A 13,116-nucleotide genomic window follows, 5' to 3' on the forward strand; every position below is an offset into this window, starting at 1 on the left:
TTTAACTAGCAATTACGTGCTCCTCTTAATAAGAAAAATCGTTCCTCATTTGTTTTGATAACGCCAACCGTGTAAATTATTGTCATTTTAAGTCATGTCACACTCTCCTTTCAATTCAACAGCCCTATTCAAGAGGCCGCGAAATATTATTGATAATACAGAGTCTTGCACCTGTTTAGAATTAGCCTCTGAAGCTGGTGGGATTTTGCGCGCATGTGCTTTGTTTTGGCGGCGGAGGTTCAAAAGAAATAAAACCTCTAAAGTTCGATGAAGCACCCTTAAAAAACATGCTTGCCACAAAAAAGTCAAGTCACGTAACCAAATAACTGACACACTAAACTGCTCGCTGAATAGTGTTATGAAAAGTCAGAAAGTTTGATTGCTATAGATGGAATATTATTTAAGCTTGAAATCAGCGGAGGCACTTCAAGCCCACACCGACCCCTCCCACGTGCTAAAACGGGTTAATAAAATAATAAGCAAGTGTTGATCAGTACATAGTCCCAAATAAAATATGTGGAAAAAGACTGTGTGTGTGTAAATTTTTTTGTGGTCATTCATGCTCTCGAATGGCCGCTGACAAACCCAACAAACGAAGGCATTATAACTTTGAGAATGTGTTCTCAGCTTTTCACAAATTCACAAAACAAGACTTTTTTTGTGAATTTATTGGAATATATAGTCATCGGGAACACGATCCAAAAACACAAATGTTTAAATTTACTTACAGCCTGCGTAACAAGCGTTCCGGCATAACAAAAGCTCTCCTGCATTCTGACCTCGCGCGAATTGGAACGATAGCAAAAAAATTCCTACTTTGTCTATTAATTTGCTCTCGTTCCAAGTTGCGTACTTACAAAATGCGGAAGACGCCCTTTGTACGAGAGCGCTTGCAATGCAGGTTAGCTTAGGAGTTCGCCCCTGAAAACTATAATTTGAGTGCTCAGTGACAAGTTGTCAATCAATAGTGAAATGAACTCAGCCGTGAAAATCAGAGGGCGTTTTTCAGGATCGACGGGTTTTCGGGCAGACGTTCCGTCTCTAACCCCACCACCCGCTGCTTCCTCGATCTCTTTGCTCTCGCTTTCCGAGTTAACTTAAGCCTCCCTATCAAAGCGAGGCCTGGTGCAACTCAATTCATATGAAAATGAGTTAATAAATAAATAAATAAATAAAATCCTTAATTTAAAACACGATTATCGTTTAAGCACTACATGCTTCAGGGTTTGATTTGCATGTGAATGAAATCTTATTTTCATATGAAAGGATGGGCAACAAGACTCGCATTGAGAAAGAAATGTCGACTTTCCGAAAAGCGAATCATTCAACCAAAAATTCCGGAACTTCAGGGAGGAAAGTCACATATAACGGTAATTCACGGTAAAAATTTTGCGAAAAACTTCGTTGCCTTACCTCGCAAGGTTGTGCTCTTTTCCGGAAATTTCGCAAAATGCCGTTCATTCATCACCGGAAATTTCCGGAAATTCAAACCGGGATCTTTTGTTGAATGGGTTTTCGCATAAGAATAGTATTTATTTTTGAGGAAACAATTGACTCAATAGCATAGAGCTGCTTGTGAAACACTCAGAGAACACAATCATTTTCCAGCTGCGAGCTGAATTGTACAGTCAAACCAACCAGAAGTAATATTTGCTTGGTGGTACTCTGTCACAACCGGCTAGCAATCCAAATTTGTTAAACATGTTAAAATTGCTCGCGTAGGCTTCCACTCGAGTTGCAAGTCAAATAAACAAATTGTGTGAAATAGTTCTAACCGTAAGCTCTAAGGAGGTTGCTCTTCTGTACCAAACTGCAGCAAACTTGCTGAAAGATACAGTTTCCATTCCTACGAGTTGCAATCATCATCTTCTCCGAATGAGCTGCTTGGTGGGTGTGACTGAAGTTGCATTTGTCAAGGTAGCAAAGTCGATCGAGTTAATGTAAATGAACCCCTACGGTTTCCTGCTGTACATAAACTGAAAATTTACGAAAGACCAAGAATTGCGCGCAAGTTTATTCTATTGTCTGCGGAGCCTCAAAAGAAATAAAAACCTCTAAAGTTCGATGAAACGCCCACTGAAAACACGTTTGCCACAAAAACGTCAAGCCACATGACCAAATAATTGATACACCAAAATGCTCCCTGAGTAGTTTTTTCCAAAAGTTATAAAGTTCGACCTCTATAGCTGGAATATTATTTAAGTAACAAAAGTTTGAAAAGATAGCAAGCAATTTGTGCACACACCCCTCCCACCTACTAAAACGCGTGAAGTGTTGATCATTCCGTGGTCCCAGATGAAATATGTGGAAAAGGACTGTGCGTAAAATGTTTTTGTGGTCATTCATTGCACTCGAATGGGCGTTGACAAACCCAACAAATGTCGCATTATAACTTTGAGGATGTGTTCTGAGCTTTCCACAAATTCATGACAACAAATGAGTTTTCTTTCGTGAATTTTCAAATTTACCTGTGGAAGCTGATACCGTTAAAAATTAAGCCGGATTTGAAAGTATTCTCCGTTTTTGACTCAGCAAAAGTTTCAATTAGCAAGGATGTATTTTAACAGAAGTTAGATGACTAGATGTTCCATGTATTCTGGAATTTAGAGACAGCTAAGATGTCCTAAGGCAATTTCCACTTGGCTTGTGGCAAAGAGGTGAAGATGATAAACGTCCATCAGAACGTAATGTTTTTCAGGACTGTTGGCTCTGAAAGTCGACTGTATGATTGCTAAGAAACCGCTGTAATCCTTAACATAGTGAAAATTGCATTAAGTACGAAGTTCGTATATAAATCATTACATATGCCTTGTAAGGTTAATAACTTCAGAATTCGGATAAGTGTTCACATATCCCGTAGCGGTGTCCCAGGCCGTCACAGGGATGTCAGCGGGATATGAGAATCTGGCTTTGGTCTCCTCTCTGATTGGCAGCCGCGGTTTCCCGCTGTTTTCTTCTACAGTCTCCAGGTCAAGGGTAAACCTTTTTTATAAAATAAATACACATTGGCAACATCGTTCTAACAGAAAACAACATACGAAAACTAGGTTGAGGTTGTAAGGGCGTTTAAAGAGGAGTTGCAGGTTATGGACATATTTGACCTCGCCTTTGACATGACATGACGTTGGATCAAAGTTGTACAAAGTCGTGGTGTCTTTGAACGCCTTTCACACGCATCAAATTTGGAGTCAAAGTTATTGACATCTTTGACCTCGCCTTTGACAGGGAACAAATTTATGGCAAGTCCATAATCATGTGTACTGAAGGCATCTGCGGTCGAATGTCAACCGATACCCTCGATCGATTTTGGATCGACAATTTAGCGGCACCTCGGTTGACATCTCGATCGACACTGCATCGACATCTTGTTCAGCGACATCTCGGTCGACAGTCCACTAATTTTCGATCAATGCATATGAGTCGGTCGACACTCGGCCCACTATTGACCGACTGTTGATCGAGTGTCGACCAAGTATCGATTGGGATGTCGATCGATATTTGGTTCCTCCTTTGACATGCGTCAAAAGTTTGGACCAAAGCTATCATCATATTTGACCTCGTCTTTAACGAATATCAAATATGCAGTAAATCCAATTTTTGGGGGATCTACCCATCCCCTGGAGTGCTGCATGAGTATGCTGCACATCAATTCCTTCCTTCCTCTCAGGTTTATAACTCAACGAACCTTTCTGGTAATGATCAATGGCGCTAAGCCACGAGTGCGGAAGGGTTGCCTTCGACTGTGCCCGACTTTGCCATCTCCTTAACCGCGCGAGTGGGAAGATGACAGGCACAGCCCAGCCCATACGGAAAACTGACTTGACGGCTTGGACGGAGTAAACCAGCTGAACTTTGTCGAGTATCATTGTCAGATAAAACACTTGTCTTTATTGTTGTCCTAGAATTTCTAGTTTTTTTAGACATTTATCTGTTAGACTAAATGAGTAGTGTTATGTAAGAAGGCACTAAGTTTTGCTAACCGTCAAATAAGGGTTATTTATACTGTCAACAGGGAAACGGGAAAATTTAGTTTGGCGGTCCACCCTCAGTGTTTTTTTCGTTTGAATCATCTGACAGAGTAGAGTGACATAATTTGGCTATCTGCAATACTTGGACCCCCAGTATTGTGGAAATCACGGGCCAGACAAATTCTAAATCATTGCCTTTTAAAGGGGGTTCTTTTTAATTACCAATTCATCATGACTTTGTCGCCAAGGAAGATTTCTAACCGTCATATTTTGAAAACCAGACCTCTTACGGATAAGCTTTTTTGCACAGGTTTGTTCCATAGAAGACTTCTGCAAAAGTTTCAACTCACAGCCATATTTGACCAGTCATGTGTCCAGAATGGTAAGCACCCTAAAACTTAACAGGCATCTAAATCCAAAGCTTTAAATCAGTGTCAATACATTAAGAACGTCCAGGTGCTTAATGCTACGTATGGGTTTTATAAAACTCGCAATATCATTAAAGTTATCAGGTAATAAACCCCCGTATTAAAGACTTTCTACAATAGCTTTCCTCTTTAACGGGTAAACAGTAATTCCATACGTACGGTTACAAAGAAGGATAAATTATTTCTGATTCATAAGAAAAGTCAGAACTCTTCCTCTTTTCTTCCAAAATTCTAAACGTGCGACTTAGGACTGGCACTAGTTACGCACGCGAAATCACATTTTTTCACAGCAAATGTTCCCTCATATAAGTTTACCATTTAGCACTGCAAAACGCTCCAAAATGGCTTTCCCAATTCCTCTAAATATCGCCTTCAGCAATCCCTTAGCAACTGCTCTAAATCTGTAGTTAAAAAGGCCCCCCTTAAACGCATGTTAAAAATGTTTCTTCAATTTCAAAGAACAGTTTTCTCCAAATGTGTAAGTTCTACTACTGCGCATGCCCACACCAACCGCTGTCCTACTAAAGCTGCTTTCAGACAACACAAGAAAGTCACACTCGGCTAACATGAAGTGGTCATGTAAAACTCCCATCATACTCTCATCTGAAGGCGGTTTTTCACCTTTGTTGAAGATATCTAAATGTTCTGGCTTATGTTCTGCGGTGATAACCTTTTCTGCAAAGTGTTTTCTCGCATAATCTTTCACTAGGAGACTGTCCGCCGCTAGAAACCATCGCGCATGTTTTCTACCACCAAGATTGAATAGTTTTCGTTCGACTTTCGTTGCACACCAGAAATATTTTTGAAAATCAGACTCAGAAACTCTTGTATGATTTCTCCCGAACGGTTTATCCCCTAGTCGAATATGAATTCCTATGACGAAGGCGCTGTTTTTACGAAGCTTTTTTCTCGTGTTTTGTAAAGCGTTCTGCAAACGAGGAGTTGTGTGGAACAGGAAATCAAACGCGCAGCCTATCATTGCGTACCGCTGGGAGCCTGGTAACAGGGGGATGATTTCCATGTCTTGCGCTCGTTGCATCAGATATTTGTTCTTCTGCATTACGCCTTCCGCAAAATATAAAATTGATGTTACAATTTCCACCGGTTTATCGAAATAAACCTTGAAATTTTCTTTTTTCACCAAATTCACCACAGCTGAAGTGTTTTTTGTTAACCAACCGTCGAGAGCTTTGTTTGTATGACCACCAGTTCTCCAGTAATGTTTGCGTGTTTGCAAAAGTGGAATCTGAAAAGTCCAGTTGATATTCTTTGGCGTCAGAAAGCTTTCTAACGGTTTGGGTGCTTTCCAATGAATCAAAAACGCCCGATCAGTGAGAATTGCCAAGTAAAACAACGAGACCATTGCGTAAACTCGGTTACCGTAACCACAACAGCCTTTGTTTGTCCAAGGACAGGAGTAAACGAGAAATTTCGCTTCTCGCTTGTTTTTGATGATGTCTTGGTGCAGAACTTGATATTTTGACTGCCATACTTTGCCACAGATATCTGGAGAACTGTAAAGCTTTTGAGTTTGCAATGTAGTTTCTGGTCCCTCCTTCGTGGCGCTTACAACTCTTTTATTCGTAGTTTTAACTGCAATAAACAGAGAAGCACCCGTCATCACGAGGAATTATGGAGTAATATATCAAATAATAAATATAATATAATAAATTCCTCAGGGAACATCTTTCGTTTTTTTTTTTTTTTTAAGAACTGTCTTAAAACAAGACGTAGTGACATACATTCTTATTTTATTAGAGGTAGCACGAATCTTTTTTTCGAGCAAAAGAGAGACTGTTCGCAGTCTATTGGACATTTGGCTTACCTGGCACAATGATGGTTGCTTTTTTCACTATTTCTTCTTGATACTTAAATATTCCTGTAAAAAGTACCATTGCAATGACTAATATGGCAAGAATGGGCCATCTGAGAATGCGACAAAGACGGCGTGACATCGCTGCTTTGTGGTTGGGACAGTAAGGGCTCAGCTTATGCCTCAAAAAGGAGAAAAAACCGGAATCATGCTAATGTTAATTTGGATAAAGAGAAATATGATAAAAGTAAAATATACCGTAAACTGCCGCTTAAAAGCCTTGGGCTTATACAACTTCGTAAGGGTTTTTAGATTGGCTTATAAACGGAGGGGCTTATATCCTAACAGGAATAAAATAAACGGTCCGCAATGCGTACTTGAGGGCTTATGGCTAGTGTTTTACATTGGGTTGTCGTATTCTAGTCTTTCGAGTGGACAATTTCGTGCTAGGAACGTCCTTGAGCCTGCTGGTTTAGGAAGGGCTTTCCACAAGTTACTCGAGAGTTTCCCAAAAGGTTGCTTGAGATTTCCCAAAAAATTGCTCAAAAGTTGCTCCAAAAGACGTTGCTCAAAAATTGCCGTCCCCCAAAAATCAAAAAAAAATTATTGCTCTCTTCCTTTATTTGATTTGATGCAAAAATATGCAAATTGTACAATAAAAGTAAGATTTCTAAGCATTTTTGTGCAATTTTGAGGCGTAACCAGCGTTGTTGAATACCTTTGTCTTCCATTAAAACCAAATTTAATGTATGATTAAAGCTACGCATCAATATTAATATTAATCTAGTAAAAATACTAGTAACCAATAAAATTGTTGTTGCTGTTGTCAAGACTTCTAACCATTTTCATGCAATTTAACTGCTGCAATCAGAGTTGCTAAACGCATGTAAACCTGTCCTTAATCTAAACTAACTTATGTTGTACCAGACTACCAGTACATAGAAATGCACGTCATTTTCAAGGCACTGATCGTCCGTCGTTTCTTTTCATCAGGTCTACAATACTCTGGTCCTTTTTCGTGCTTTTTGCAATAACTTTCTTTGATTTGATATGTTACTGGGATGCAATGTGCTTTATAACAGAGCTTTTCGTTTAAGACACGGTTTCCTTGCGTGCATCACATCTGAGTTTACCCGACACCACAGTAAGATGCTGTCTTTTCAGCCCTTTGAAATCATCATTTTATTTGTAATAAAATATAAAAAAACATGACCTTTATTTACCCTCGGCAGTGTTATAGCACAAATGCTAGTGGGGCCGAGCAAACAGCTGAAATAAAGAATCCCAACTGGCCGGAGACAAACCAGTTGGCTCTCCCAAGCACTCACATCTGGATCGGCTGTGGCGCGGACATTTCGCTTGTTTGTTTTTTTTTTTTTTGCTGGATTTACTTGCACATTGCATTCTCCTGAAATTGCCGCTTTCGCTGGAGTTCTCAGTCTTGTTCTTGCCTCTATGGTGACCCTCAAAGGATCTGAATGACTTTCTTCACCAGCTGAGACACTCGACTTTGAATTTTCATTAAAAATTACCGCTGACCTAGCAGCCCGACTGCATGCATCTTGCATCCACGATCTGCCCCAGGGGGAGGGGGGATCTGGTTCCTTTTTCACAGGAAATTCATAAATTGTCTACTAAAACATTGTGAAGTATGGAAGCAAGGCCAATTGAAGACCAGGGGACTATACAGGCAAATGATCCCGGACCACAAATGATCTCCAGACCGCAAATGATTCCCAAATTGGATCGCAAACGATCCCAGGACCGGAACTGATTCCACCGCAAAAAGTTAGGAATGGCGTGGAGTTCATGAAAAGTTTATGGATGGATACATATTTCTTTAATTATCCTAGGTGAAAACAGGATAAGTACATCAGGTATAATTAAAGCAGCAATATAAAACATTAAGCAGACTGCGCAAAATACCAAATTGACATGTGTTGATTGTATAAATTGTTCGTTTGGGAAACGCACCGTAAAAATAAACATGAACCCTCTGCTATCTAATTAACCATTTACAACCTTTCCCTGTATACTTCTTATAACTGCGTCCTTGGTAGACAGGAGCTTCTATGAAAGTGCACAAGAGTTCTTCGTGCGAGTTACCCCAGTGTTCTTTAGATAGATTCATAAATGATTTATCTATCTTGAATGCAGTACGAGTGGAGCTGTTGCTTTTGCTCGTGCAATTTTCTTTTTACTGTCAATAATCTCTTCTCTGCCGTAGGCTGCGCGAAAATGCATGTCCATTTGTAAAAAAGTGTCACAACGTATTGCGGTGCTCAAGAAGATTAAGCGTAACCTACCTCTCGCTGAGCGTAAGCTTTATTTCAACGCCTTGATCAAGCCGATAATGTTGTATGGCTCGTGTGCAAGGTGCACTGCGTCAGAAGGGAACGTTAACCGCGTATCCAAGCTGCAAAAGCGAGCAGCTCCAGTAATCTTGGATGCGGATATCGGTGAAAGAAGCGAGATCCTTCTCAGACGACTTGATTGGCTGCCACTTAAGGAAGAATTAAACCTTGAAAGGACTAGTTTAATATTTAGGGGCATCAAAAATGAAAATAATTGTCCGAGCTATATAACAGGACTTTTAACGAGAAACTCAGACCGACACACCAGAACCAGTCGCTATGGAAAATATAACTTAGTGTGCCCCTCCTATAACAGAGAAACGGAAGGGGGGCGAACTTTAGAAAGATCGCTCGGATTGAATTGTCATTTGAAATTGAAGTTGTGTGCACGCAGCATCATTTTTTGAAAAATTTCAAGATTTTTAAAGTCAAGAAACCATTAATGTTTTTCTTTTGGTCTTCCCAGGAATTTATTTATCTATTTGCATCAAAATGTTCCTTCAAAACTTTGTTAAAACGAAAAAAGCGTCGCCATTTCGTAGACAACCTGTGGCCACTGCACTAATAGTTGAAAGCATACGAGTAGCTCAGCCAATCAGATTATAGCATTTGCATTAGTATTCTAGTAGAATTCTACTAATACTTGATATATATTTTGTCTTCGTTTTCCCTTATAACAAGAACCAGCGCGCGTCATGTTCTTATTTACCTTTTTTTTTTTTTGTATTTTCTAGATCTTTTTTTTTTACCTTTTTTTATCAAAAAAAATTTACAAAGCATCAGAAAAAAAAAACCAGACAAAATCCAGTTACGCGGTTTCTCATTACGCCGTTACGTGATTTACTAACAACCCTGCTGTACTAAATGTGGACACTGAAATAAGGAAACAAATATTATAAATTAAACAGAAAATTGTTTAAAACCCTAACTGGTGGGAGGTTGACCAGTTGGCTATTTACAAAGCGTGGAGGAGTTGAATCTGGGAACGTCAAAAAACTGACATCCTTCTTCAAGACATATTTATTGTTAAAAAGAACTCCCTTTTTCCTCACTCAGAAATTGTTATCTAACTTTAATTCCCTTGACACTTGATTATAATTATTACTTCAACGATGCCACTTCTTTCCTTACCTCAAAACATAAACGCATGTGTCGATATCACTAAAAAAAACATCACTCAAAATACACTACTTACAGACAATAGGCTACCTTACTTTGTACTGCATTTTTGCATACTCTTTCATACTTACGAAGAAAAGTGAGACAACCCGTTCTTTAATTGTGTAATAAACTATTTGTAGGTACTAGGAGGATAAAATGAATGATTTGATGTGCTGGCGAACATTGCAAATTTGACTTCTTTTGTGGCCTTTAACGGTAAGAGACAAGGCAGGCGCTGGTAAGAAGTAAAATGACCGCCCATCATATGATGGCATACAAACGACAGACACACTAGACAGAAGCTAGCGACTGTTGTTTGAACAGAATCACAATGACTTTCACAGTTACAACAATGAAAAGAGCTACGGATATGTCTTTGCTCTGAAACGCAACAACGCCTCAAAACACGAATACCTTTGCTGACAAATAATAGAGTTAAATTTCCACAGCTTTCGCGATCGATAAAAGTCATGAAGGAACCGTTTTCTGTCGGGCCTGCCCCGCGAACCAATCAAGGCTTTCGTTTGGAATGAAAGAGTTTTGTTTGCTATCATACGCCATCAGTGCATACCGAGTTTTCAGTTGGGCTTTGCTTTACAATCACATTTAAGTGGAAGTCCCGCTAAAAGCGGTCCACTCGACTTCGGGACCAAAAAATAATTTTCCCCCATTTTTTGTCAGTGAAAAGGGTTTGGCACATATATACATAAAAAAAAAAGTAATTTATTGTTTTCAAATTTCGTATTTTTGCTTTACTACGAGCCAAAATTGAATTTTGGCCGAACTGAGGTTGCCGGCCGTGATCGGAAAGGTAAAATTCACCGATTTTGTGTGGCGTGCTACGTCCCCTAAAGTGCAGCTCACAGAATTTCGTTTTCATGCAAATTATAAGGTACATTCATTACTTTGACTGACGAAATATGGAAACTTTTCGGAAAATTCTAAGCTTACCAACGAGGCTGGAAGATACCCTACTCTGAGGCCTTTGTTCACCTACTAAAATTTAGCTAAATTTGAGGGAGAAAATCTCAAAAGTTGGGTCTAAATGAAGGCTAAAAAGCACATCTCAGTAAATTTCTTACCTTAATAAACCGTTCTATAAGTTCAAACCGCTAGGTATCTCCTTGGATTGCACGCGAAACAGATTAAAATCTGCCACAGTCAGTGTATTTACATAACCATCGCTCGTGTCAATGCTCATTTGCATAACCATTGTACTGAGGTTAAAATACTTCTGCTGCCGTTCAGGTTCGTTTGTTGACCTTCTGAGTAGTAGCAAATAGCTTCCTCTAATACTTGGATACACTGTAGATCCAGTTTCGAGGTGAAGGTTGTGTTAAAGTTGATCAATTCTCAAGACTTGCGAGATACTCCAAAAGTAAATTATGGCGGTCTGCACAAATTAACCGTAGCTGTCGTCCCGATAAGTTCCTTCAGTAAATTCTGCCGCAGATCGAAGTAACACTAGGAGAAGACAAGATTCGCAAGTTTTCATTTACCGTTTAATGGCAACTGAATCCTGTACTGTACTGGGAACTTGAGGGCTATGTGCCCGAATTTGAAAAACGACAACAACGAACACTTAACGGTTGATCGCTGATTGCTTGCCGGTTGATTGCCAGTTGATTGCCGGTTGATTGCCGGTTGATTGCCGGTTGACCGCCGTGCCGGCGGCTTTGTCCCAGATATGTCGGATGAATATGAAAATCAGGCTTTAGCTTCCTCTCTGATTGGCCAGAAAAACGCGGAAGCCGCTGGCAGCAGCGTTTTCCCGTCGTTTTCTTCTACCATCTCAAGGTCAATGGAAAACATTTTTATCAAAAAAAAATACACATTGGCAAGAAAGCAAGCTTTAATTTAATTCAGTAAATGGTTTGAACCCAGGAGTATCAGTAGTTCGTATAGTGTGATCGTCCGGGTGAGTGTAGTTCTGAAAAGAACTGTTGTTGGTGACTGACGTTTCGACAACCTGAGCGGAAGTCATCTTCAGAGTCAAGTGAATAGTGTTTGTCAGTCGATGATCTTATAAGTCTGGTCCGTTGAACGTGATTGGTCAGTATAGCCATGATGGTATTGGCTGAAAGACTCGTGTAAAGTTTGTCATCAGTCATTGGTGGGTTTCGATCCGTCTATTGTTAGTCAAGTAGGTCGGTTTTGGTCCGTGTATTGTTAAGTCGGTCTGTTAGAAGTCCGTTTGTCGGTTTCGTTTCTGTCGTGGATAAGTCGTTTGTAAGGCGCCGGTAGTTGTTGACATCTGTTAAGAGGCGTTTGTTCTAGGTTAGTGTACCAGCTTTCCAGAGTCAGTCGTTGAAAATAGTTTGTACTGTAGTTTAAGCACTGAGCAGAGTCCCAGTCAATGTTGTGGTTTGTCAGTTGATGATGTACAGCAATGTGATTGTTGGCATCACCATTTCTCGTGGCTCGTTTGTGTTCAGTCAGTCTCGTGTTAAGGTTTCTGCCAGTCTCACCAATGTAGGAAGCCTGGCAGTCGGAGCATTTGATCTTGTAAACTGCTCCCTGTCTGTCGTTAGGTTCGTCTCTGTCTTTCACGTTGGTCAGTAAGTGTCGTAACGTAGTTGTAGGTTTGTGGGCTACACGAATGTTGTAGGGCTGTAGGATCCGCGAGATGGTCTCAGAAGTGCCCTTAATGTAAGGTATAGTCACTGTAGTAACAGGCGTAGGGTTCCTGTTCGTAGCGTCAGCTTCAGTAGGTCGGTAAATGTTTCGTCTAATAAAGTCAGCGTTGTAGTTGTTTTTGTGAAAAACACGTTCAAGGTATCTGTTTTCGTCACGTAAGCTGTCCGGTGTGTCACAAACTAGTTGCGCTCGTCTCGTCAAAGTCTTTATAGTCGTGGCTTTGTGTGAAGTCGGGTTGTAGGATGATTCGTCAAGTAATCTGTCGGTATGCGTTGGTTTTCTGTACACTGTCGTTCGTAGTTCGTTGTTGTCGCGGCTTACCAAACAGTCTAGAAAAGGAAGTTTTCCATTTTCTTCGATCTCTTTAGTAAACTGGATGTCGGCGTTCTGTTCGTTTAGGTGGTCGTGAAAATCGTCAATTTCGTCTTTGTGAACGGCGGTAAAGGTGTCGTCAACGTAGCGTAACCAAAGCGGTATCGTCTGTCGGCAAGTTGCAAGGGCGCGTTCCTCCACGTCAAATCCACCTGCAGACGTCTGGTCAAAGCACGGATAAACGACTGTCACAGAAGACTCAACTACTGCAACAATAGACTACAACAACAACTTGACAAACTTAAACAACTGTTACCGACTAACTTACTTGACACTGTTATGACAATCGCCGACAGGCGAGCCGACAAAACCACAGACCGCGTTCGTACTGAACAAGAACGAAAACTGACAACACTTCAACGCAATAAAGACAGAAAACGACC

At 40.3% G+C, this 13,116-nt stretch overlaps 1 protein-coding gene across 1 annotated transcript; it reads right to left on the reverse strand.

Moving 5' to 3' along the window:
- Positions 1-3,865: 3,865 nt before the first annotated feature.
- LOC149115962 (uncharacterized) lies at positions 3,866-6,828 on the reverse strand. Its single transcript, XM_089285434.1, has 2 exons — positions 6,222-6,828; positions 3,866-5,989 (listed from the first exon to the last, which is right to left on the reverse strand). Exons 1-2 carry the CDS (start codon positions 6,349-6,351, stop codon positions 4,830-4,832), a joined length of 1,290 nt encoding a protein of 429 aa, XP_089141560.1. The 5' UTR covers positions 6,352-6,828; the 3' UTR covers positions 3,866-4,829.
- Positions 6,829-13,116: the final 6,288 nt, after the last annotated feature.

This window comes from Orbicella faveolata, unplaced genomic scaffold (assembly GCF_042242905.1).
Source record: "Orbicella faveolata isolate gen_17 unplaced genomic scaffold, um_ofav_v1 contig_13, whole genome shotgun sequence".
Taxonomy (NCBI): domain Eukaryota; kingdom Metazoa; phylum Cnidaria; class Anthozoa; order Scleractinia; family Merulinidae; genus Orbicella; species Orbicella faveolata.